The 26,582-nt window shown below is 34.0% G+C and overlaps 1 protein-coding gene across 8 annotated transcripts in view; it reads right to left on the reverse strand.

Moving 5' to 3' along the window:
- TBCK (TBC1 domain containing kinase) overlaps window positions 1–26,582 on the reverse strand; it is a 221,172-nt gene that overhangs the window by 85,973 nt on the left and 108,617 nt on the right. For all 8 annotated transcript variants that reach the window (XM_036256074.1, XM_036256083.1, XM_036256032.1 and 5 more), the window contains 2 exons: window positions 14,023–14,059; window positions 12,884–13,045 (listed from right to left, as the gene is read on the reverse strand). In XM_036256074.1, the coding sequence (XP_036111967.1) occupies window positions 12,884–13,045; window positions 14,023–14,059 (199 nt within the window). The remainder of the gene's footprint in view (window positions 1–12,883; window positions 13,046–14,022; window positions 14,060–26,582) is intronic.

Consider the following 26,582-nt stretch of genomic DNA (forward strand, 5'->3'; position numbering starts at 1 on the left):
CCACTGAAGCCATTTTAGAATATCTTAGTTTACACAGGACATTTAATATATTGGGCAATTTGACTGAAACATTTCCTTTCCCATCTAAAACACTCATCTGTAGTTAACAGTAGTGTGATTACTGTTCCATACCACCCTCTGTTTGAGACACTAAGCTCACGGTTGCTTCTGTGAGGCAGTCGGGGGAAAGCAGCCAGGAGAACTGCCAAGGATGGGAGACAAATGATTTTGTATATCCAAACCACAACCCTAAGACATGACTTGCTTAAATAAGAGAAGATATGTTGTGGAGATAATGTCTTATATTTAAACTGCGTTAACAAATTTTTTTAAAGTCAAAGTTTTATTTGCTGTTCACTGAGGAAGGGCTCACACATGTGGAAAGAAAAGAAATGGTTAGTATTTTACTTGAGGGCTTTATCTAACATCAGGTATGGATGGTCATTTTTGTACTTAAAAATGAGCTTCCTAGGAAGTCAGAACTGGACTGATGAAGCTACTAGATTGAACCACTTGAAACTTCCCAGATAGAACTGTTCTCAGCTAAAAAAAAAACAAAAAACAAACCCTACTTTTGTAAACAAATAACATGTTATCTTAAAAAGTGGAAAAGTACTGCATTTGGACTCCAAATACCAGCTACTAACTTATGTAATAATGAGCGTTCTGCAAGATCACTATGTCTCAGTTCCTTCAAGAGCAAAATGGTGATAAGAAAATCTACTTAACATAGTTGTGATATTTATACAAGATAAAAAACTTTAAAATATTGTTAAACTATAAAAGTGATTCCAAGCTGCTACAACTAGAGATTATCCATATTACCCAAATTTTCTATTCACAATCTAGGTTTTCATTTTTTATACTTTTTTTTTTTATCCTTATTCGAGGACATTTTTTTGCATTTATCTTCAGATAGAGTGGGAGGGAGAGAGGGAGGAAGAGAGAGAAACATCTATGTGAGAGAGATACACTAAGTGGCTGTCACCCACATGACCCCAACCGGGGCTGGGACAAACTGCAACCAAGGTACGTGCCCTTAGTGGGAACCAAAACCGAACCTGGGACTCTGGTCTGTGGGCTGAAGCTCTAACCACTGAGCAACTGGCCAGGGCCACAATCTAGCTTTTGAAATGAAGCTCACTATGTGAGAGTTAGCAAAGTACAAACTTAGGTTTAGGATTAAATGTATTTCTCCATGCCAATGGGTCCATAAAAGCCACCCTCCTGTTTATTTAACTGAACTAATATTGAACTTGCTATATTTAAGGAATAGTTTTAAGTGCTGAGGGACCATAAAAAATGAGTAATTGTTGAGAGATGTTGGAGTTTGGTCCAGTCAGTGACAGTTCCCATGGATCATCTTGGGTATTTAGTTAAAGACTGCCACATGCCACATTTATGAAGTATGTAAAAAAATTAAAAGAGACTAGAACCAAATTAACATAAATAAAAGGACCCACCAGTTATTTAATTATCTAGCAGAACAAAACTCAACACTTTTTAAAAGAAGATGGTAAAACCCAGACTTCTTGCAATGTGTCTTCATTACTATTCATTATATAATAAACAATAACTAGATATGCAAAGCAGAAAAATGTGACCTATAATGATAGAAATAGACCCACAAGATCATCCAGAATTGGAAATAGTAGACAAGGACTTTAAAGTACTATATATACACATTCAAGGATTTAAAGGAAAATATAGTCAAAGTGAACAGACAGAGGAATACAAACAATAAAAAAGAACTAAACTGAAATACTAGAACAGAAGAAACACAAATCAACAGGAAGGAATAAAGAGCACTAATTTTGGAAAAATATGGGTAAATACATATGTTATCTTTTTGCTTCTCTTCATATGTTTAAAAGACAGTTAGCCAAAATAATGCATTATATTGTGGAATTGATTACAAACATAGACATAAAATATATAGCAACAATGTTATAAGACATGGAAGGTAAAAAGTAAATGGAATCACATTTTTGCAAAGTTCTTACATTTTGTATGAAATTGTACAATATTGACTCTGTTTAAACTGTAATAAATAAAAAATGCAGATAACAGACCCTAGAGCAATAAACAAAATAATTCAAAAGGTAAAACTAAAAGTCAATAAAAGTATTAAAAAATGAAATGTTACAAATATTTAACCCAAAGAAGTCAGAAAAGGAAGAGAAACACAGAGCAGATAGGGCAACTAGAAATAAACCCAATCTTATGAATAATCAGATTAAAGGTAAATGGACTAAACACTATTTAAAAAGGAGTACATATCAGATTGAATAAACAGAATAGGAAATACCTATAGGCCTAAATTAACTATATGTCTAGGCACCTATACATCAACTATATATCTGAAAGTGATGTATTTTTAAATATATACTTAATTTTAAAGTAACAGAATATAGTATTTTAAATATTTTCTTTAAACAATTTTGTGCTTTTAAAAAAATTATTTTTTAATTGCAGGCAACATACAATGTTATATTAGTTTCAGGTGTACAACATAGTGATTAGACATTTTTATACCTTACCAAGTGATCACTCCGATTAGTCTAGTATCCACCTGATATTACAATGTTACTGACTATATTCCCTATGTTGTATTTTACAACCCCATGACTATTTATATAACTGGCAATTTGCACATCTTAATCCCTTTCACCTTTTCACCCATTCCCCCAAGCCCCCTCCCATCTGGTGACCATTAATTTGTTCTTTGTATCTATGTTTGTTTAGTTTGTTTCACCAGTTTTTATCTCTACCATCGGCACTATCACCCCAGCCCATCCACTGCAGCTATCTCTCATCCTCTCCTCTAGTCACCCTATTAGCATCCTTCTTACATTAAGATGATCATGCAATTGCACACCTCTGTGTCATCCTTATGCTAGTTTCTAAGCCTCCAGTGCTTTCTCTCCATGCTCCTTCAGGTCTAGTACTATGTCTTCTCCTTATCTTTATGGTCCAGTAATAGTACTTTTTTATTAAACATGTTGAATGAATAAACTTACTTAACCTAAGGTCTCATAGAAAGTGGCCAAAATTTCTTAACAACTAGTTCATCTACTTTCGTGCTTCACAGCTCAAAAACACGAACTCAAAGTTGGTGAGTCTTACTGACAAATATTATTAACTATTTCCCAAAATTAAACCTACTGTTGCTTTGCAATTTTTGTTCCAAATACGGTATTTTCCATAATCTTGCATGTATTGGAGGTTAGACTTACTGACACTATTATTAATCAATATAATATTTTTTGAGTAACTTGTCCTTGTTATATGCTCCTTTTCATATTCTTAATTCCATTTGTGCTTTAAACATCATAAAGATCACAAAAAAGTATTGTGCTTCCAGCAGGGAAAGTGGAAAACTAGCCATTTAAAAATATCTCCAGATAATTCTGTTCTCCTTAACACGGCCTGCACTCAGGGGAAACAATTTTACCAGAGCCTAAGCGACCTGGGGGAAGGGAAATACCCAACTCCAGCCCCCTCTAGGCCTCTATGTGGGGGGAGAAAAATACCCAACTCCAGCCCCCTCTAGGCCTCTATGTGGGGGGAGAAAAGTACCCAACTCCAGCCCCCTCTAGGCCTCTGTGTGGGGGGAGAAAAGTACCCAACTCCAGCCCCCTCTAGGCCTCTATGTGGGGGGAGAAAAGTACCCAACTCCAGCCCCCTCTAGGCCTCTATGTGGGGGGAGAAAAGTACCCAACTCCAGCCCCCTCTAGGCCTCTATGTGGGGGGAGAAAAGTACCCAACTCCAGCCCCCTCTAGGCCTCTATGTGGGGGGAGAAAAGTACCCAACTCCAGCCCCCTAAGGGTCCCTGTCTCACCTAAGAGGGACAGGAACTAAGAAGCACTTGTGAAGGTCACCACTCAGGGATATAGGCTTGATAAAAGACTGAGACTTAATCACAGGATTACAGAACACTCTCCCTTCCCTACAGTTTACCTACGTATCAATAGGGCTCCTGTATAGTAATAGGGCAATACAACTGAAAGAACTTGTTTAAGACGAAATCTCTAGGAAAACCTAAAACTAACAGGGGAGACAAAAAAAAAAAAAGATACCAGAGGAAATTTTAGTCTCTGACTAATCTTCAAATTATATTTGTCATTTTGTCACTCAAAATCTCCAACAGGGCCTTAGCTGCTCTGTCTAGGTCCCATAAACATCGTAAGCACACAACTAAAACTTTACTCACTATCTTTCCGAGTGCCATACCCACTCACCAATTTCCTAACTTGCTCCCACTCGGTATGTTACTTAGGGTTTTGGAATACATCCACACACCTAACACTCCATTGGATTCCAAATCCTATTAATTCTACAGAGCAATTCTGAGAGGGAAGTTGAAGTCCCTCCCTGAAAAGTTAAGGAATTAATGCACAAGCCAGTCAAGTAACTTACTGGAACTGGAAGGTGATACCACATGTAATTAAGATAACTCACGTTAAAAGTGCCAGCCACAGTTACAGGATACCACTGAATCACCTTTAAATAATTATGTAAGAATGCTTTGGGCCAGTACAAAAAATGATAAACCAGAAATAAGACGAATTATTAATTATAGACTTACATACATTTACATTTATCTCTCTCTCACACACACACACATTCCTAGTAGAAAATTGATAAGTATTTGTTGAATAAATGAATGGATATATTTTGAAAATACCATCTTGGTTATGCAGTCTAAAGGGGACAGGATGATATAATATGTTACCGGCTCCTACTTTAATTCACTCAGCCTTTCGAATCCATGATATACATATGACATTTTGACACATTTTGCTAAGCATCTATCATCTCTGCTGCTCACTGCCTACCACGAAGTGAGAAATAAATAAGAAATGCAATAAGCATTACTGATATATGGATACTTAAACTGTTTTCTGTCCTTAACATAATGGTTTTCATCATTTATCAGCTGAGTAGGTAGATATGATGATGCAAAGCAGCTGGTGTTGGTAAGGGCACCCAGACACAGGGAAAAAGAACGCTGCAGTCATGTGGAAGATTTCCACCAGGTCAGTAGCAGCCATCATGTTCTTTTTTTATTCCTATACTTAATAGTGAATCAAGCAAAACAGGAGTCTGATTTTTTTTTTTTTTTGGAACATTCTGATCAAGTTGAATAAGCATTTTTCATATGACTGATAAATGTCTATATTGAAGGATTTAAATGGTGTGTAGTTTTAGAAGTAATTAAATATAATTTCTTATAATAAAAGAAAATTCTAATTTGCTTTACATGACATAATATTAAATAACTAGTCTATGAGCACACTGGCATATTATTCCTTTTCTTTTCCTGTAGTCTTTTAGTTTGTTTTTATTTTATTTGTTCTGATACTTCCACACTTAGAGGGGACATACAGGTATTTTTCATTCTGTTTAAGTTCACCATTTAAGATAGGTAGCATGTCAGATTACTTTCACTTTTGTGTAAACGTATAGGGCTAGGAAGAGGAGGAAGAAAAATGAGACCCATGAGTACTATATATCATTGAAGTATGAACCATGTATGAACATTATTTGTTAAATGTCACTCTAAGCATGATAATTTTGGTCCTTATATTGTTACCTGCACTATCCATCAGCAGTATACAGTCATCCCTCACCACTTTGTGTTTAGACTTTTGCAGCTTCACTCTATCGCAGTTTTTTCAAATACATTCATTAAAAAGTTGATCGAGACAGTGAAAACAATACAGCGTGCACTCGGTTGTCTGAGTCAATTATACATCCTTGTATTACAATTAAAATTAAAATTACTGTACATATGGACTGTAGGCCTATGTATTCGAGCACCCCAGGAATCCTTCAACGCCAGGTGCAACCAACCGCTAGAGTCTGGAACGAATTAACGATGATAAACGAGGGACGACTGTATCATCAGTAGTAAATTTTAAACATAGTTTCTAACTTCTAAAGATTTTTGAGGATGATTATTTTAATAGATTTCAAAAGTAAAAAAATATATATTTTAAGTGTTTTGCAAACTCAAGGCACATATAAACACTCAACAAATATAAAATAAATATAAAAATTCTATCACTGGTGACTTGAAACAAAATATGTTTATCTATAATAATTATAAGGTAATTTTTGAACTGCTCAAAACAATTCAGAAAGCAGAAACCCTTGTCAGTCATAAAGCAAACATCTCTCCTACAGAGGAGCATTTCCATTATATTCTTGAAGTCTTTGGACCAATTTTAAATAATCTACTCTCAATTTTCTTAAAAAAATTTTTTTTCTTTATTGATTTTAAAGAGAGAGGAAGGGAGAGGGAGAGACAGAAATATCGATGAGAGAGTACATTGATTGGCCGCCTCCTGCATGCCCCCCACTGGGGATTTGGCCCACAAACTGGGCATGTGCCCTGACTGGTAATTGAACCAGTGACCTCTTGGTGCATGGGTCAACGCTCATCCACTGAGCCACACTGGCTGGACTTGATTCTCAATTTTCAAGGTAAGTAGAAAAATCTGATCAACGCTGACCTTATTTTTCATTATAGTTCCCAGTACATAAGAAATATTTCTTTTAACTTTATAAACTATGTACCTATAGGGAAATTAGTGGTATGCATCAAGATCCACAACTAGATCAGTGTTATAAGAACTCTCCCAGCTTCTTATAACCATTTCACAACTTGAATCTTTAACAATCATTCTAGTGTGTTTTCCATGAACGCTTATTTTCAGCTTGGAAGTCATGTATTATAATATACATCTGTTTTCAAAATTTCCCCTTTTCCATAAAATAATGCAGTATATATATACCCCCTCTAAACAAGGCTGATATAACCTAATGAGATTTTGAAAATACATTTTTCACAGTTGTATTTCAGTGACTATACAATCATGTTAATAAAAACAAATTACTCTCTCATCTCCTTAACCAACTTTAAACGATTTAGTGTTTTACATTCCATTTAAATTTTAATGTGTAATTTAATGGGTGTGTGGGGGGAGCTGAGGACCACAGCTAAAATCTCCTTATTTAATTTCCATAATGACTATCCTTTTGCAATTCCATGAAGATACACATAGAATGAGACATGCAGTAACATCATGTATGTACAAGCAGGAAATGTGAATAATTAATGGTTCTCTGCTTAAAAAAAAAATCTTACAGGCCTGAAAATACAAAACCTTCACTGAACAACTGTGTGCTATCATTGCTTTACATTTTCACCAAATCAGCTCTCCGCTCTATATTGGCAAAGGCAGAAAAAAGGAATTACGAATAATTATTGGGGGCACTTACATTAAGAATCCTTTGCCTTGCTCATGATAAGTCTCCTTGAAAAGAGTGTACATAGACAAGAATGTCAACAAATATCAATACAGCATTCATGTTTTGGTTTCTGATGTTATTTTCAGTGACACTCTTCATTCTTTTAAAAACAATAAAAAGAAAATACCTCTACAGATATATTTTTAGAATTTTTTTTTCTTTATTGATTTTAGAGAGGGAAAGAGAGGGAGAGAGATAGAAACATTGATGAGAGAGAACATTGAGAGGCTGCCTCCTGCATGTCCCCCACTGGGGATTTAACTCACAAAGTTGGCATGTGCCCTGACTGGGAATCAAACTAGCCACCTCCTGGTGCATGGGTCAACGCTCAACCACTGAGCCATATCAGTTGGGCTAAAAACATATTTTTAAAATACCCCTAATGAGGCCTACAAGATCCTGCATGATCATTCCTTGTCTGCTTCTCCATTCTCTTTCTAGCCATGTTCCCTTTTGCTCTAAGAACTTCATTCCAATTCTTTGAGTTGTTTGGGGCTTTTTGAACATTTTCTTCTCTCTGTCTAGAAGATTCTCCCCTCTCCACTTCCCACTCCCCAGTGACAATTAATTTTGGATATCACCTTAAACATCACTTACTGAGGGAAGGTTCTCTAACTCCTCCAGACTTGGTACTGTTACTGTTATAAGTTCCTATCACTTTTACCATCATTACAACTACTTACTTAATAAAGGGGTCACAAATTAATAGTCTACTGGCTACAATCAGTTATGTCTGGCTCAAGTTATATAGTTTTAAAAAATCTGAGCCAATGTTTATAATTGGGAGATGACACATAAATATTATGGTAACCCTATTTCTTTTATATTTGTCCCTAAATGGAAGTGAAGAGCTGTTAATGGAAAATTCAGATTGTTTTTCATTGCCCTTCTTCTCCCCTTTGCCACTGCAGGGATTATCAAGAGTATTTTAAAAATCTATGTAATTTTGTAAAGTGAGTTGAATTTACTCCTAACTCAGCAATTTCCAATTCCATCTTGGGAATAAACAGGAAAATAATGCCACAGAGTTTTAAAGAGTTTTCATATTTTGGTACTTGGCTCTATTTCTTAGATTTTAATACCTGGACTCATTTTGTTTCAGTCCTAACATCCATGTATGTTATTTGATAAAAATGGCCTGGATTTCTTATAGATTTTAGGCATCTTGGTACACAACTGTGCTACTCAAAAGATGTATTGCTTTCATGAAATATTCCATGCTACGCTAAATCACGAGAAAGGCTGCACTACAAAAGTACTTTAAGTCAGAAGAGATAAGTACCTTGTCCTAGCTACTTAGGGCACTAATACAATATATACATATTTCTTTATCTTAATGTTAAAGTAACTATTTTAATATCTGATAATAAATCAAGTGTTGTTCCACACAGATTTCTCAATTTGTTTCTATAAGTTCTCTAAGACAAACTTCTTTCCTGTTTCTAAATATTCTTAATTTGAAGATTCTCAAGATTACAAAGATATGCATTCTAAAATTTTATTTCAACCATATATAATGACATAAATGTTTGTCAACTATATATGGAAATGCACCAACAAAACAAAAAATTAATTTAAACATCTCAGCTATTACACATTGACTCTAAAACTATTACCATTTTGGTTTTATTCAGATTATCATACTATCTTGAAAACTGCTTGAATGTAGCTCAAAAAATTTAAATAAAAATCAGCCACATGGACACTGTAGCAGAACAGTATCAGAGAGAGCAGGCTGAAGGCTGACAGACCTCATCCTGTAACTGGGCTTACAGGGTGGTAACCTTGGAAACTGTTCCCTTAACATCAATGGCCAACATCCAGTATTGGATGGTGCTATGAAAAACTCAGTATTTCTTCCAAAACACGCTGCTACTATTTTTAGATGGACAAATACCAAATGTACTGCTCTCATAGTTACTTTCTCTATCTAGTATTAAAATGACACACATACCAATACATGTCAAGAACTTTTAGCAAAATTTTCTAGCACCACTTGTACTTCCTAGGAATGTAACATCATACTATATCATCTGCAAGGGAACAGAAGTTGGAAACAATTGCTGGCAATAATAATAATTTATCTCTGTGTGTTCTCTCCTCAAAAATCAAAGGGCTAGTGTAAAGTGAAGAAAAGGAAGAAGAAAGAATTTATAAAGACTGAAAGTTACACATTCTTTACATATTTAAAATATTAAATACTATATGTACTTTAAAAATAGTTATGCATACCTGATACCAGGTATTATGTCAGGTGCTTTATGTATATTATCTTTAGTGCTCACCATAACACTAAAGCAGAGATTATTAACTCCACCTTATTGAAATTTTCATAATGTATAGGAGTCTCTTTCCAATGAGATTAAAATTTTGTCCAAGTTCACACAGCTACTATGTGTAGGGCAGGAATGTGAACACATATTTTCTCACTCCACAGACCACTCTTTTAGCAGCAAATCCACAGGTAGTGAGTGTTGGAACTAGGACTCAGACCCACATCTGTCTTGACTCCAAAGTCTATGCCCTTTATCCACTGTACTACACTGTTTCTGAGCAATGAAAATATTTTTTTGGGTCATAATATAGACTTAAAATTGAAGGCTTACTTGACATCTTAGGTAATCACTCAACTGCTTTGGCAGATAAGAAAATCTACATGAAATATACTGATTTACTTAATACAAGAACCCTACAAGGAAGGTACAATTATCATTCTCATGTAAACAGGGTTAAGGAAATAGATACAAAGAGGTCAAGCATATCCCTAAGGTCATACCACTGTAAGTGGCAGAGCCAGGATCTGAAACCCAGATGATCTGGTTCTACATTCCATGCTCTTAACCACTAGGCTGTTGGGCCTCTCTTTGTAGAAAGAAACAACTAAAAATAAGAATTTTTTTAAAAAGTAAGAAAGTCTATTTTGTTCACAAGGTTACTGTCAAGAGATGCTTTGAACAGTGAATTGACCAATCTGCTTCAGCAAAGAATTCAGTTAAATTTGTTCTGATTGCTTAGTTATGCTTTTAAACTCAGTTAAGTGGGGATTTCAGTAAAGTACAACATAATTAGTGACTTTAAATCAGTGATTAATTCTAACTTATCTTTCCCACAAAGACCATCTCAAGGATTAAGTGAAATACACAGTTAGCCTATCAATTCTTTATTTTTTGTAATCTTTAAAAAAAACCCAGCTTATTTCTTTCAAATTAGGATGCAAGCTTATATCACATAATGGTTTTCTTAGAAAAGGGACCTTCAGTGTGTTTGTGTGTGCTAATCTGAATTCAGTTTTTAGGACTTCCCATGACCACTTCCCTGTTCCTTTGAGCATCAGGAACCGTTATGGGACTCAACATTTTAAAAAGACATCTCTTTAGATCTAGTATTTAGGAAAGACATCCTAAATAAGTGCACTTTGATTAAAAATATAACAAAACTTAAGGGAAAAACTTGCATTTAAACCTTTCTGTTTTATTTTAAATCACATTTTTCTTATACACTTTCTTCTTCCCCAATGGGAGTCATATATAGTGTGCCCAAGTAAGTGATGGGCCAGAATAATGGCACTGAGCATCAAGGCAATTCACAGCGTAGAGGGCATCCTATTTTCAAAAGTAAATGAACTCATGGACATGGACAATAGTATGGTTATTTCAGGGGTGAGGGGTAGGTGGAACAGGGCATAGAGAGGATAAATGGTGATGGAAAAAATTAAATTAAATTCAAACAAACAAAAAACAAAAGTAAACAGGGTTTACCTTTTTAACGAGTCAGTCTGAACAAACTTATGTTCTTACTTTCTGAACTGAGAAATAATGGTTTTGTTTTAATTAACAGGCAGAATTACTACTGATCTGTCCATAGAGTATGAAAACAGACTCCTTCACCAGGGTTTAACTGGATAATTTACATACAAAATTGAAAAGCATGAAATTTTCTTGACTTGAACATTTATAGTCAGCATTCTTATATATTTTGAGAAATGACCAGAAAAATTCTTTTAATTCTAATAAATCATCCTCTGTTTACTTGGCATGTTGGAAATGACAGAAAAATATCTGAAGGGTACAGACAGTCGTCCTAATTTGAAAAACCAGTGTCTTTATTACTGTTCAACACCTTAAAAGAATGAAAGAATGGATGGAAGGAAGAAGGAAGAAGGAAGAAGGAAGGAAGGAAGGAAGGAAGGAAGGAAGGAAGGAAGGAAGGAAGGAAGGAAGGAAGGAAAAGAAGGGAGGGAGGGAGGGAAAGAAGGAAGGAGGGAGGGAAAGAAGGAAGGAGGGAAGGAAGGAAGGAACAGAAAAAAAAGAAAAGAAATAAAACTTGATTTTCATAAAGACTCTCCCAGAAAAAATAATGTAAGTACTAAACTACAATTTGTTCACATAAGAAATGATTTACTTTAATTAAAACTCGGTAAGTTAGAAAGCTGATGGTGATATTTTTAACTTAGGGGGAAGAAGAAAGAAGTTTTAAACAAATTTAGCATTTTTGTTATTTTCCCAAAAAGGGTGATTTTCAACAACAGAAAAATGGTGGAGAATTAGGTACAGATAATCCACTAAAAAGAAAAATCAAGGTAGGCAGCAGGTTTATTATTCCTCTTGAGAGTGCTTAATAAATATATAATAATAATGTATGTTTCTTTATGTTCTTTAGTTTTTTAGGCAAGTTTATCTCTTGGATAATTTTAAGTGTTTATTATCAGCAGTCACTTGTGCCTGCCTGAAAATATAGAGACCAGCAATAAATTCAGCAGAACGACTGGAGTCAATGAGATACTGTTTGAAGAAAGTAGAATTCTTCTACCTGAAAAACATTTTGGTTTAGCTTTTTCTTACACAGATTTTTATATCCCAGGTAACCATGTTACCTTCACCTTTTCAACCACAGTGTAAAAGCTTAGACCACAGCTGCATTCCATATTTCTACACATAAGCATTCAACTCCTAGTTGTACAAACTCCTCACTTGTGAATACAATACATAGCTTAATTTAGTATCCTGTACTGCATGACATGGAGTTTCCCTAGACTGTCATTTGCCCTCCCAAGAGAACAATGTCTCCTTTACTAAATCTGTAAAACTGTTAATAAGAAGTTATGAATAGGAGGGAGCAAGTTCCATGAGATTTACATCTTTGTATAACCGTGGATTCTCAAACACCTTCCCAGCTGAAGATGAACAGGTCTGTTCTAAGAAGAAAAAAAAAAAAAAAAAAAAAAAAAAAAAAAAAATATATATATATATATATATATATATATATATATATATATATATATATATATATATATCTGGCACTGCCCTCAGCTCTTGTACCCTTTAGATGGCATCACCAGCATGACAGTAAACCAGAGTGAGCTAGACTGACCCAGGTTTGCATCTACAATGCTGGCCCAGCAGAAGAGGCAGTAAGTAGTCAGGGGAGTCTCCAGAGAGGGATGATGAGGCTCAAGCAGAAGAGATTCTGAGGACTCAAACCATGGTTTGTGCAAATTGGTGTGAGAATTACTCATTATCTTATAAGTAAATTTCACCGAGTGATTCCATTTATTTATATCTATACCTGGTAAATCAGAGAAGAGAAGAATGCACTCATTAAAGCCATTAGCCAAAAGCCGGTCCCGTAGCTGCTGAAGAATTGCTACTCCAATACAGAATGGGAAAGAGGAATTGCCAAGTAGCAAAGTATCCCACAGGTGAAAAATTTTGTGCAGTGGAAATACATCTGTAAAATGACAAAATAAAAACAAATTAATTACAAGAAAAACCAAAATTACAAAAATTAAGACAATAACAAGGTGTTTTACTAGATATATGACTGTTACCTCATGGTCAAAACTATTATTTAAGAATATGTACTACCAAACTGTTTTATAAAAAGTTTATTTGGTTTTGTAAATTTATTGCTTTCTAAGGAATCTTAAAACATTGATAATCAGATTGATTAAACAGATGACATTTTTCTAACATTCATTATAAAGGTGTAGTTATTCCATACAATATATTTCTTCCTAGATTATTTTTCCAGTTATATTATTCTCATAAGCTTGTTCACCCACGTTAACTTTAGTGTTGTTGTATTTCCATCACGCACTTGAAATACTTGCTTTATTAAATTCACATTAAAATCCAATTAGAAATTTTCTATTTTTTTTCACATTTTTAAAATTTAACATTACTGTAGATATCTTTACAGGCCAGTGCATACAGATGTACTTCAAATTTTGTATTTCACCTATGTGTGTTTATGTAAGCATGATGAGCACTATATTAATATTTGTAATTGGTTAAAGTATTACATTCACATAATCTATTTACCATCTAGAGGAATTCTAGTTTAGGAAATAAAAGTATTAGTTATTAGAGAACCTCTAAAAATTAAGCCAAATTTGGTTGTAAAAGTTGCCTTCCAAAACTTTATGTAAATACTTTAATATTAATTTGTTTTTCAATACAGGGCAGAAATTTTATGAATGTCACAACATGTAAAACAGGTTTTCATCCAATACAATACTCTTTTATATTCAGCAGTGAGAACAACCAATATTCTTTTCTACCCAACTCTATTACATTAGAACTACATAAGGATGCTTATGTAATTAATTAAATCTGCTGATACTATTGTAACTATAATATACTGGGGAAGAATGGAGCTGTCCTTTTGCTAACACAATATCAAAGTAAAATGAAAATGATACTTACGAGTAAACATGGTGAGAAACCAAGGAATGGCATAGAGCTATAAATGGAAAGAGAAAGGAGTAATGGGGAAGGATGGATAAAGAGGAGATAAACGAGATAATTAGAATGATTACCAATAAACTGAATGATAAAGTTCTGTTTTTATCTACTCCATTAATTAAAATAAAACAGAATGTAGATAAGTATAATGATTATCACATATATTCTATTAAATAATGGTATCTGTTACAAATGTTGCATATAACTCTTATGCCAAGGATTATTCAACAGAATGTTTTCATTTCATCGAAGGATACACTCAAAACCATGCCTAATCCCAACAGAACATTAGCATGTTAATTTCAAGGGTGTACTTTTCAGGTTGTACAAAAATAGTTCTGAGATTTAAGTGGTCCTCATTAGTGTTGAGTTACCCTTACTATTTTTGAGAATTGATGAGATATTTAATAAATATCTAAAATGTCTCATAAAAAGGTGTTATAAAGCATATGTTTCCTGTTACCACCTTTTAAATTAATAGAAAGCTTCATAACAAACCCAAAGTAATAAGATCTAGAAATGAAATAATTTAGTTCTTTAGCTGAGGGGCAAATTTATTTTCCAGTTTACTGTTTAAGCATAAGAAATACATACACACTCTTTCAATTAATTTTGTGAGATTATGGAAGTGAGAAATCATTCTTAATTTCTAAAAGTAGAGTACAATCTTCTTTGTCAGTACCAAATATCAAACATCAATAATAATTTATGAAAAAAAATCTGAAAAAGCTCTAATTTTATTTTACTTTCTGTGTCAATGTAGGCTCCCATTAAACAAAGATTTCTGTACAACCTATAGGGTTTAAATACATATTCTTTCACCACCTATAAGTTATGATTTATATGTATAGCTGCATATGCCTTTGCATTACACACAATTGAGTATTTATGCTACCAAAATGCCAGTCAAGAACCATAAGTATAAAGACACACTACACTTAAATCTAATACTGTATGTGAAATAAAGCCTGTTGCTCTCCACCGGATCATTTATATATGTTGAGACATGGAGAGTCCATTCAAGTAACACCATGAATGGGAGAACTGAGGAGTACAAAGGCATGTGACTTCACTGTAGAGTATGGACTATAAAAAACAATAAAATACAAGCTCTTCAGCTTCATTTAAGTTTTAAAAAATGTCAGAAATTGGCTACATCACAAATATTCAACTTTTATTTCTTTTAAGGACATGACATCAATTATATTTCCCTCTACCCTTCTGATCAAAGCCAATTGTTTGTCATTAGGAGTCTTTCTGAATTACTTTGCAACTAGCTAACAACTCATTTTCCCACATACTGAAGAGGGCACGCAGATGAGGAAACTACACAAAGCAGAGAAAGAACCACCTGAAAGAATCAGAGGGAAAACTTGCCCGGCTCACACAAAGCCAGAAATTGGTTATTTAATCACCAGCGAGGATAAAAAATAAAACAAAACAATAAAATCCTGTAATTAACAAGGTATCAGGGTTTGGACTTAGTAATAGGGAAAATTATGCTACCAAATTATGCTACCCTGGTCTCAATTAGTAAACCATAAAAGTAAGCCCTGAAAGAATCATACTGTTTGAATATTATTCAACTGCATCCCCAAATAAAGCTCAAGAACATTTACAATAATATAAAAATATTTAATACCCAACAAGGAAAATTCACAATCACTAGACTCTAATAAAAAAATACCACCAAGAAAAGCAGAAGGAAAAGATGATTCATAATGAGGAACAAAATCCAATCAAAATGAGCACAGAACTGATATGTGTGTGTGTGTGTGTGTGTGTGTATCATTGTAAGCAACAACATTAAAATCCTTTTATATTTGTATTCCATATATTCAAAAAGCTAAAGAATGACTGAACATGTTAAGAAGAAACACAGCAGATGCAAAAAAAAAAAAAAAAAAAAAAAGAAAAGAAACAAGTAAAAATTCTAGAGATGAAAAATAAAATGGTAGAGATAAAAAATATACTGAATGGGATTAGCAACAGATTAGACATCTCAGAAAGACCAATGAACTTGAAAACAAAGCATTAAAATAAAACAAAGACAGAAAAAAAAAAAAACCACTAGAAACAAAACATGTCCTGTGCATCAATGAGCAACTTTAAGCAGCTGAATACATGTTATTGGAGACTACAAAGGAGAGAAGATGGGCAAGAAACAGAAAAAAATATTTGAAGATGGGAGAGAAACAGAAAATGCTGAACATTTTCCAAATTTGATGAAAATAAAACTCATACACTAAGAAATCCCAAAATTTCAAAAACCAGAGGCAAAAGAAATATGAATAAAACTATACCAAGGATCATAATACTCAAATTTTTCAAAATCAGTTGTAAAGAGAAAAACCTTACAATTTAGCCAGAGGGAAAAGACACCAACAAGAAGAATGTTTTTTCGTTGTTCTTGAAAACAGTGCACAACAAATGACAGTGGAGAGAAAATTTTAAAGTATTTAAAAAAACTCAAAAACCTACCAACTTAAAATTGTATGTCCAGCAAAAATATCTTTCAGAGACAAAGGTAAAATAAAGATTCCTGCACACACAGAAGCTGAAAGAATTCATCACCAGCATTTCCACACAATTAGAAATGCTGAAGAAAGTCCTTCAGACAGAAAGAAATTGTATGAGATGAAAATCTGGATCTATATGGAAAAAAGAAGAGACTCTGAAATTATAAATATGCGGTTATATAAGAAAAGACTTTTATTTAAAAATATTTAAAAATAATGGACTCTTTAAAGCAAGAACAATTTATTGTGGGGCTTATATGTAGAAATAAAATGCAGGACAACACAAATGCCAGGACAAGGAAATAAATGTGTACTGTTGTAAAGCATTTACACTACATGTGAAGTGGTACTCGACAGAAGACTGCTATAAGCTGAAGAGTTATAGATTAGAATTTCTTAACCTCTGCACTATTCACATTTTGGGTTGGATAAGTCTTTCTGGGTAGGAGGGGGTAGTGGGTCACTGTATTTTGCATTTTAGGATTTTTGCAGCAACCCGGCCTCTACCCTCCAGATGCCAGTAACACTTGCCCTGTTTTGTCAAAAATGTCTCCAGGCATTGCCAAAATTCTCTGAGGAGGCAAAATTGCCTTTTGGAGGACCATTGTATAAGTCTTACAGAAACCAATAAGAAAACAACTAAGAGAGTTAATATGCCAACAAAGGTGATAATATAGAATCACAGGGGGGAAATTCAATTAATCCAAAGAAGAAAGATAAAATGGAAAATGAGAACAAAGAATTGATGGGACAAATAAAATAAAAATAGTCAAATGGTGGAAAGACAACCACATCAACAATCATATGGTTCTGTGATGGTTAATTTTACACATCAACCTGACTGAGCCATGAGGTGTCCAAATATTTAAATTAAACATTATTCTGGGTGTGTCTGTGAGGATGTTTCTGGATAAAATCAACATGTGAGTCAGTAGATGGAGTAAAGCAGATTGCCCTCTCTAACCTGAGTGGGCCTCATGCAATTTGGTGAAGATCTATATAGAATAAAAGTCAGAGTAAGGGGGAATTCACACTCACTGCCTGACTGATAGGATACAGCAGTGAACAAAGCATAAGTCTAGCCTGTAAGGTGTTTGCATTTCATTAAGAACAAATCTTCATTAAATATCCTCTCAATCCATTCCAATTAGGTTCTTGCCTTTACCTTACAACCAAAACTACTGTTATCATGTATTTCAAAAATTTGCTAAATCTAATAGCCAATTCTCATTCTCAATCTTTCTTTAATAATCAGTAGTCTGACCTAGTTGACTACTCTCACCTCCTCAAAACACAGTTTCTCCCCTGAGTCTGCTTCCAGGACATCACATTCACTTAGTTTTCTTCTTACCTTTCTGACTGCTCCTTCTTCATCTCCTTTGTTGGTTCCTCATCATCTCCCTGACAAATATTGGTGTGTCCATGTTCAGTACTTGGACCTCTTCTCTTTTTCTCCAAATGATTACATACAGTGTGAGAACTCCTATATTTATAGTTCCATCGCAATCTCTCCCCTGAATTCCAAACTCATATATCCAAATGCCAATTTGACATCTCTACTTGTATGTCTAATAGAACAGAACATATCCCAAACTGAGCTCCTAAGACTTCTCCTAAAATCTGTGCCTTCAAGTACAGTCTTCTAAATTTCAGTTAAGAACAATTCTATTGTTCTGATTGCTCAGGCAAAAAAAAAAAAAAAATCTGAAATCATTCTTGACTCCTTTCTCCTGTATTGTACATTTGTCACCAGCATCCTGTGGGATCTACCTTCAAAATATATCCAAAATATAAAAACTTCTCACAACCTGACTCCCAATTTCCTGATTCAAGCCACCATCATCTCTTGCTTAGATTATTTTACAATGGCCCATGAGCACTCTGCTAGATTCCATCCTTGCCCTTCTTGGGTTTCCCTTACCATAGCAGCCTGAATAATCTTAGTAAAATGTTTAGATCATAACATGCCACTCCTCTGCTCAATGGCATCCAGTGGCTTTCTACCACGACAATAAAAGCTAAAGTCCTAACTCTGACCTTTAAGACCCTATGTAATCGGTCTTCCGATGACCTCTTTGACCTCACCTCCTAGTTCTCTGGGCTCCAGTCACACCCTTGGCATGCTTCCACCTCAGGGCTGTAGCATTTGCTGTTGCTTTTGCTTGGACTGCTCTTTCCCTCAGTTCCTTAAGCATTTATTCAAAAGTCACCTTTTCTGTGAGACTTATCTAAACTACCTTATTTAAAATTCAATCCGTCCTTCACCTGAGGACTTAACATCCATGTCACTGCTTTAGTTTTTTTGTTTTTTCCTCTTTAGACTTACCATTACCTAACACATCACATCGTATATTTATTTTCTTTATTGTCTGTCCCCCAGTAGACTATAAATTCAGTGAGGGTAGAGATTATGTCTGTTTTTTTCACTGATGTACAGAGTCTAAGAAAATGTCTGGCACATAATAGGCACTCAAATGTTTGTTGAAAGAATGAATGAAATATATAATGTAGATAACCAATAGGGATAAATTAAAAGATCCAAATAATCACGAAATTATACATTTTCTTGAGGAGTTTTCAGTAAGTATCAAATAATGAGAAAACTAGTAAATTTCCTTGGTCAATACATTTACAAAATCCTTTATATTAAGTAGTCAAAAGTATTGAAAAAAAAACAAACTTGAAATTTTAAATTATATACCTATGCTTTGACAACAATTACAAAGAGAATTATTAAAAATGAGTAAAATGAGGCCCTGACTGGGTAGTTCAGTGAGCATCATCCCGATATGCCAAGGTTGCACTTTTGATCCCTGGTCTGGGCACATACAAGAATCAACCAATGAATACATAAATAAGCGGAACAATACATTGGTGTTTCTCTTTCTCTTTCATCAATAAATAACAACAAAAAATAATAAGTGAAATAAAGCATATTTAATATTTGAAAGGTAATAATTCAAGTTGAATTAATTTCTTAAATATACTATATTACAACATATAGATGCTCACCAACAATAGTCACCTCTTACCAACTAAAGTAAGATAAATACATAGGTAATATATTCTGTGAGACTGTAATGCTTCTTATTTATTCTTTCTATATTTCTCCCTTTTTAAGATTTAAAAAATCTTAACTGCTATGTTCATCTTAAATAATTCCTTAAAATATTAGTATATCGTCATAATACAGTCTGATACACATAACACCCCCTAGCAAAATAACATAATATTGAATATTAGGTTGGCTCAGATTTTAATTTTTAAAGTAACAATTAACTAGTGAAATATTTCATAACAAATACAAAAATATATAAAATTAGTTTTATCCAGTTAGAGACATTATTAGCTACCCGCTGATCCCAAGTTGGAAACTGAACACCAATGGAAAAAATAATACCTGCACTGACTATTCTCCCTAGATTATGAAACTATGTATGCTTGATTTGGCACAGTACTAGTCTGCTAAAAGAGCCTGTGAGTAAACACTGCCCTCTAGCAATATCAAGAAAGAATAATGATTGTTAGCATTTCACCAAGTCTTTCCCATATGAGCTGGTAATAACAAACCTTTAAATAACCACAGGAAAACAAAGGCAGGCAGGGGGCTCATTAATTTGATTTTGAAGAGCAGAAAATTGTGGCTCAAAAACTTATAAATGTATAAAAATGAAAAAGATTTAAAAAGAAAATATTTCTTATAAACTCTAGATGATTTTTTTGTCAAATTAATTTTTAATCACAAACATAATGCATGCTCTTTCTATACAATTAAAATTATTGCAAAAGGGGTTTCTAATTGACTTTCTGAATCTACCTTCTTATGAGGATACTATATTTTCTGTTTGCCTTGTCAGAAGTTTTTTTTTTAATCCTCACCCGAGAATATTTTTCTATTTTTCTTCAGATAGAGTGGGAGGGAAAGAGAGGGAGAGAAAAGGAGAGAGAGAAACGTCGACATGAGAGGGACATATTGACTGGCTGCCTCCCACAAGACCGACCAGGGCTGGGGAGGAACCACAACTGAGGCACATGCCCTTGGCCAGAACTGAACCCACGACCCACTGGTCCAAGGGCCGATGCTCTACTGCTGAGCCCAACCGCCAGGGCAGTCAGAAGTGTATTTTTTATCCTCACTCAAGAACTTTTTTTTTTTTGCATTTACCTTCAGATAGAGCAGGAGGGAGAGAAGGGGTAAGAAAGAAAGAGAAACATCCATGTGAGAGAGACACATCTATTGGTTGACACCCACACGACCCCAACAAGGGCTAGGGACAAACTGCAACCAAGGAACATGCCCTTAGCGGGAACTGAACCCGGGACTCTGGTCCACAGGCTGATGCTCTAACCGCTGAACCAAACCGGCCAGGGCAGAAGTATTTTTATATTTAAACTACTCTAAGCCACATATTGACCATTAGTTTGATGCCTTGCAAAAATTCCCTGCATTAGGGAATGTACATCTAGCCATTCAAGAAAATGATACCTAAAATCTGGTAAGTTTTCAAAGCAGCAGAGACTATCGTATAGTTTCTTGAAACTCTGAAGCTCTTGAAATTGTGATCTTGTAGTTACATATCTCTTTGAGGGTTTAGGATAAGTGTGGACACCTGGCAGAGGATGTGGCATATATCAGACATCAGTGCAGAACTTACTATTATCATTCTTAATAAACAATCCAGAAGTTTTTGTAATTGGAAAGTTTTTAACACCCCAAAGTTTTGAGAAGCCTCATGGAGCCATCTTACAAAAGATACACAAGTTTTATTAGAACAGGAGGGCAGGAGTGGAAGGTAAAGAAGAGAGTCCTAAGCACTGGGAACTGTAGATGTTATTTTACAGGATGAGGTAAATCCATTTAAAGCTAGGCATAGCCTAAGGAGGCTAAATTATTCACAGTCCTGCTGGCTCTCAGAATCAACATCCCTCAATTCTATTTCAACTACTGTGAGTTCACAAAATTTCAAATATTCTTTCATAAAATCTTTTTCTTCTACTTTATAAATTCTATAAGATCCTTTATTTGTATATATCTGACTTATTATTGATCTCTTAGCTACATATTCAGTTATTCCCAACTATGCTAAATAAGACTAAAATAATAAAAAATACAAGAATGATAGAATCACATAGAAGGATGGTACAGTATTAAAATAAATCATCACTATTATAACATTTTTCATTTTTCTTATTGTTACCCAAAGTATTACATCGTCTTTCAAAAAGATGTAAAAGATATATGAAGACACCATCACATTGTCTATTTTTTTCCTTTAAAATTTTTAATAAACACAGTTGAGAATTCAGAATTTTTTCATTTTCCACCATTACTATCAAAGAGAAGAAAATTGACGAAGGATGCTTCACAATTATTAGACCAATCAGAAGATTGGTAATGTTGGTCATATAAGTGACATTTCAAAGTGTGAGTGCTCAGATGATGACATCTTAGATGAAGTTCCTCAAACACAATAATGAGAGTAAATAATGGAAAAGACGTCATCACACAATATTTTGCAAGACAAACCCAAACCATCCTATTTTGCTAAAAAAATGTGAGAGTAATTCTGAAATGATATTTCTGCAGTAAAATTTGATACAATTTAAGTGGACAAATGCCAGAGGTAGATATGTTTACAAAGTGACTGGAAGGAAACAGATGAGTCATGAATTTTTTATTCTAATTTGTGTTCATAAATCTAAAAATGAAACTATTTTATATTGACGGGATAAAAAAGATAGCTGTTTCCAAAAAAGTTATGAGCCCTATAAATGTTCTGTTTTGATAATTGTGTTTTGACAGGGTAAGTATAAGAACCAGAAATAGCCCTGGCCGATTTGGCTCAGGGGTTAGAGCATGGGCCCGGGGAACAAATAGTCGTGGGCTCAATACAAGCCAAAGGCATGTACCGTGGTTGCCAGTTGTCCCAGGCCCTGGTCAGGGTCATGCAGGAGACAATTGGTGTGTTTCTCTCACGCTGATGTTTCTCTCTGTCTCTCTCTCTCTCCCCCTCCCTCCCTCCCACTTGATCTGAAGCTAAATGAAAAAATATCCTCAGATGAGGATTAAAAAAAAGAGAAGAACCAGAAATAAACCAAATCTATTAGGAGTATATTTGCAATATGGATCAGTCTTTACAAGATGAATATGCTCCAGGTTTATGCATGACAGATGAGCAGTAAGTTCAAAGGACGCTGCACATTTCACATAAATACATTTTCAAAAACAGAAATATATGCAATAAAATTTTGGGTTTGGTATACTAAAATTCTTACTGACATTATTGATTAAGTTATTTTTATTATGTCTTTGCTCTACTTCTATAAATTATTTTAAAAATGACTTAAATATATAAAAATATTTAAAAGTCCATTGAACACAGATGGTAAATGTTTTTTTTCCTTTATATCAAAAGTTATATTATAAGTAATTAATATATCTTTTGCAAGTAATTAATTCTTTATTACTAAAAACAGAAATAAACAAGTTAACTGCATAAACATATCTTACCTGACTTATAATATTGAGTAAAAAAAAAAACTACATAGTAGAAATGAATAACAAAATTAATAATAAAATCACTTGGATCATTTAATGGTTCTGAGATCCACACTATCATTTTTGGGAAGAATTAGTTATACTTCCAGAGTATCTTTGAATGATCTGAGTACAATAAAACTTTTCAAAATTTCAAACAAAATTAGTTAACTTTGCATAAGAGACTATAATATATGCAAGGTAGCACTTTCTAGGAGATAAATAAGTAACACACAAATAAAAAAGGTTAAAATTTGAAGTGGTGAGTGGCAATCTCACCAACTCAGACAAATAGGAAAGTCTTTATTATTAGTAGTATCGTATTTCCTCTGACAAAGTATTCATTAACTGAGGCAGCAAAATAATATATATATTATATGTATATATATACACACATGTATATATATATAAAACTTGTGATATAATGCTTTTCTAAATGTACATCATACGAATATAACCAAAGAAATAGTGCAACATTATAAGATGGTAATAAGCAAGACAATACTAATGATAGTTAACCCCTAATACTCTCTGTGTACTTGGAACTGTGTTGAATAGTTTATATGTATTATCTCATTTAATCATCACAATAATCCTCTGAGGTAAGATTTATTATAATCAATATTAACAATAAGAGGACTGTGCAAAGGAGAAACTAACTTAAGTATTTGGCTACTAAGTTGAAGAGTCATGACTGGAGCCCTAGCCCACTGACATCAGCACCTGAGTACTTACTCTCTATACTTGTTTTCTCAAATCATGGTCACTGATCCCTGGAGAGCCTCAAGACCCTTCAGGAATCCATGAATTCAGAGCTATTTCCATAAAAATACTGAGAATTTTTGCTCTTTTTAACTATATTAACATTTGTGCTAATAGCGCAAAATCACTAGTGGATAAAACTGTTGGCACCCTATCACAAATCGAGGTAGTAGCATTAAAGTATAACAGTCTTATCCTGGTGAAGAAGTAAAAATTACTTCAATTAATATCTTTTGGGTGTTTCATGAGGCAAAGTGGGAAGCGTTCATAAAGCGCCTGTGCTGTGGACTGAGGCACAACTGTTGTCTTGAGAAAAGCACTTGGACAATCGTTTGAGCTATGAGTCGGTAGTAGGTGCTTTTTTCAAGAAATAACATTTTTTTTACTTGAAACAATGACGCACAAACAATGATTTTTTTCAGACTTGGATATTTGGCAGACATGTCTAAAAAAAAAGAAGAAGAATGAAGTGAGCCTGCCACTTCAAGAAAAATTTCTAGCTGTCAGATGAAGATTGAAACTTCAGAAAACTTGTATCTGCCACTCTGAGCTTAGCAACTTCCCCAAACTTAATGACTTTTTAAATGAGATAAGTGGTGATTTAATGAATGTGATTTTTTAAATATTATATATATGTGTCATAGTTGAAAATATACATAAAATTCAGTGAACCAATATTTTCCAAATGACCAATGCATGACATTATAAAAGCATGGGTAATAGAGTCATTCAAAGTTCAAGACAGACTGATGGATTTGAACGTAAGAGTATGAAAATCTCATCGATATGACTTTACATTGTACATTGCAAATAAGCTTTAAGAAACTACCACTGTCTAAAAAAGCCCTAAATGACTACATTTCTGTGGAAGGCCAGATTTTCTTCAAACACTTCACCAAAACAATGTAACATCATAAAAGATTGACTTCAGAAGCAGATAAGATAACCCAGCTCTCTTCTATTAAGTAGAGATGGCAAAAAAGTAAATAAATAAAACAGTATCAGTTTTTCATTTTTTGTTTTGGAAAATAGTTATTTTTCAGAAAAACATTAGTTTGGTTAACTTGCAATGGTTTTGTTATTGTCATTTGAAAATAAATCAATATATAAATCTTTTAAAATGTGAATATTAATAGATATAAACCCACACAAACAAAAATTCTCAGGGATCCTTGATCATTTTTAAATGGAAAGGAGTCCTGAGAACCACTGCATAATGTTACACTTTCTTTCATTTGTCTCTCAACCAACATAATGATACCTTAGATAAGAAACAGAGTGAGGGGAAGTGACTGAAATAAGGATTTACTAAATCAGGAAACTTGCTGTATGTATGTGTTCTTACAAAGAAGGTACCAATATAATACCTAATCATCCCTATGGAATTAAGAGGCGTTTGGTTTCTAAGATATGGGTCCTTTCTGAAAGGCAGTTAAGCTCTATTGTAAGAAAGAGAGCTCAGCAAGTCATACTTATTCAAGGGGCTTAAAGAATCCAGGTCAGTAGAATGGGGTTAGGACTAACATCAGGGACACCCAAGCAGCAGCCAGGCAAAGGGACACATCCTAGCATTCTTCAGATGAAGTAGCACAGATTAGTGGGGACTCTTGCTATGAAAGATTCTAAATAAGGTGCATTTTCCTAATGTATCCTGTAACCACAAATCAGATAAAATCTAAAAAGCTCATTGTCAGTAATCTAAAATGTAACATTTCTTTATGTAATAATAACAAGAAGGCCAGGAATGAATGAACAAATGAATAACAAAACACAAAATACATAAGCATTTCTGAATAATCCTTTCACATTCTCTGTTAGCACAAACTCAGCTAAATATAATTTTGAAAATGAAAGTGGTCAGCTTTTAAGGAAGGAGAAAGTTAGTAGGAGTATAGATATCATTAAGACTGCAGTTTAATGAAAATGATTTTGCCAGCTTAGTTGCTTATCACTGAATTTGTATGTTTTATCTTTAGTAGTGACAATAGGTTCAAAAAGCACACAGAGCACTGAGATACAGCCCTTATCATTTCTCTCAAGGGCCACCTGACAACTTTTCAAAATTTACAAGTTTAATGCTATTCATGGCATTTCAGGAAAAACGGTTTCTTTAAAAATGAAGAAGTGTACTTTTCTGTTCTCATCCCAAAGGCCTGGTATATTTTCAGAGGCAGAAACATACACCAAGACAAAAATGATAAAAATCACCCTGGCCTCAATTTTGTCAAATATAGATTACTCACCCTATTTATATGTAAATCACACAACTACTGTGACATATATAATGTAAGCATCGCATCAGTGCACAATATCCCTAACTATTCAAGCTGCAGCAGTGCTCAGCATTCAGAACCCTGTAAAATGGAAAGAAGCCAGAAATCATAACCTTTCCTGCACTGGGAGCCTGCATTTCAATAATGAAGACTACTTTGAGAGTATTAGTTATCCAGCAAGAAACTCAGTTTGAGATCTTATTACCCTTCCCCTTGATGATCATCATTTATACTGTTAGGGGTACAGTTAATTATTTTAAACGTAAAACAATGAAGATAATACTTTAAGGGGAAAGAAACACTGCACATATAAACTAATAAAATACAACCAAAAATAAGTGATTACAAAGTAAGGAAAATGTTAGAGAAATTCACCATTTAATCACACCCCTCATACCACTATTGTCAACAATTTCTAAAATACCAAAC

This window comes from Molossus molossus, unplaced genomic scaffold (assembly GCF_014108415.1).
Source record: "Molossus molossus isolate mMolMol1 unplaced genomic scaffold, mMolMol1.p scaffold_m16_p_1, whole genome shotgun sequence".
NCBI classification, from domain to species: domain Eukaryota; kingdom Metazoa; phylum Chordata; class Mammalia; order Chiroptera; family Molossidae; genus Molossus; species Molossus molossus.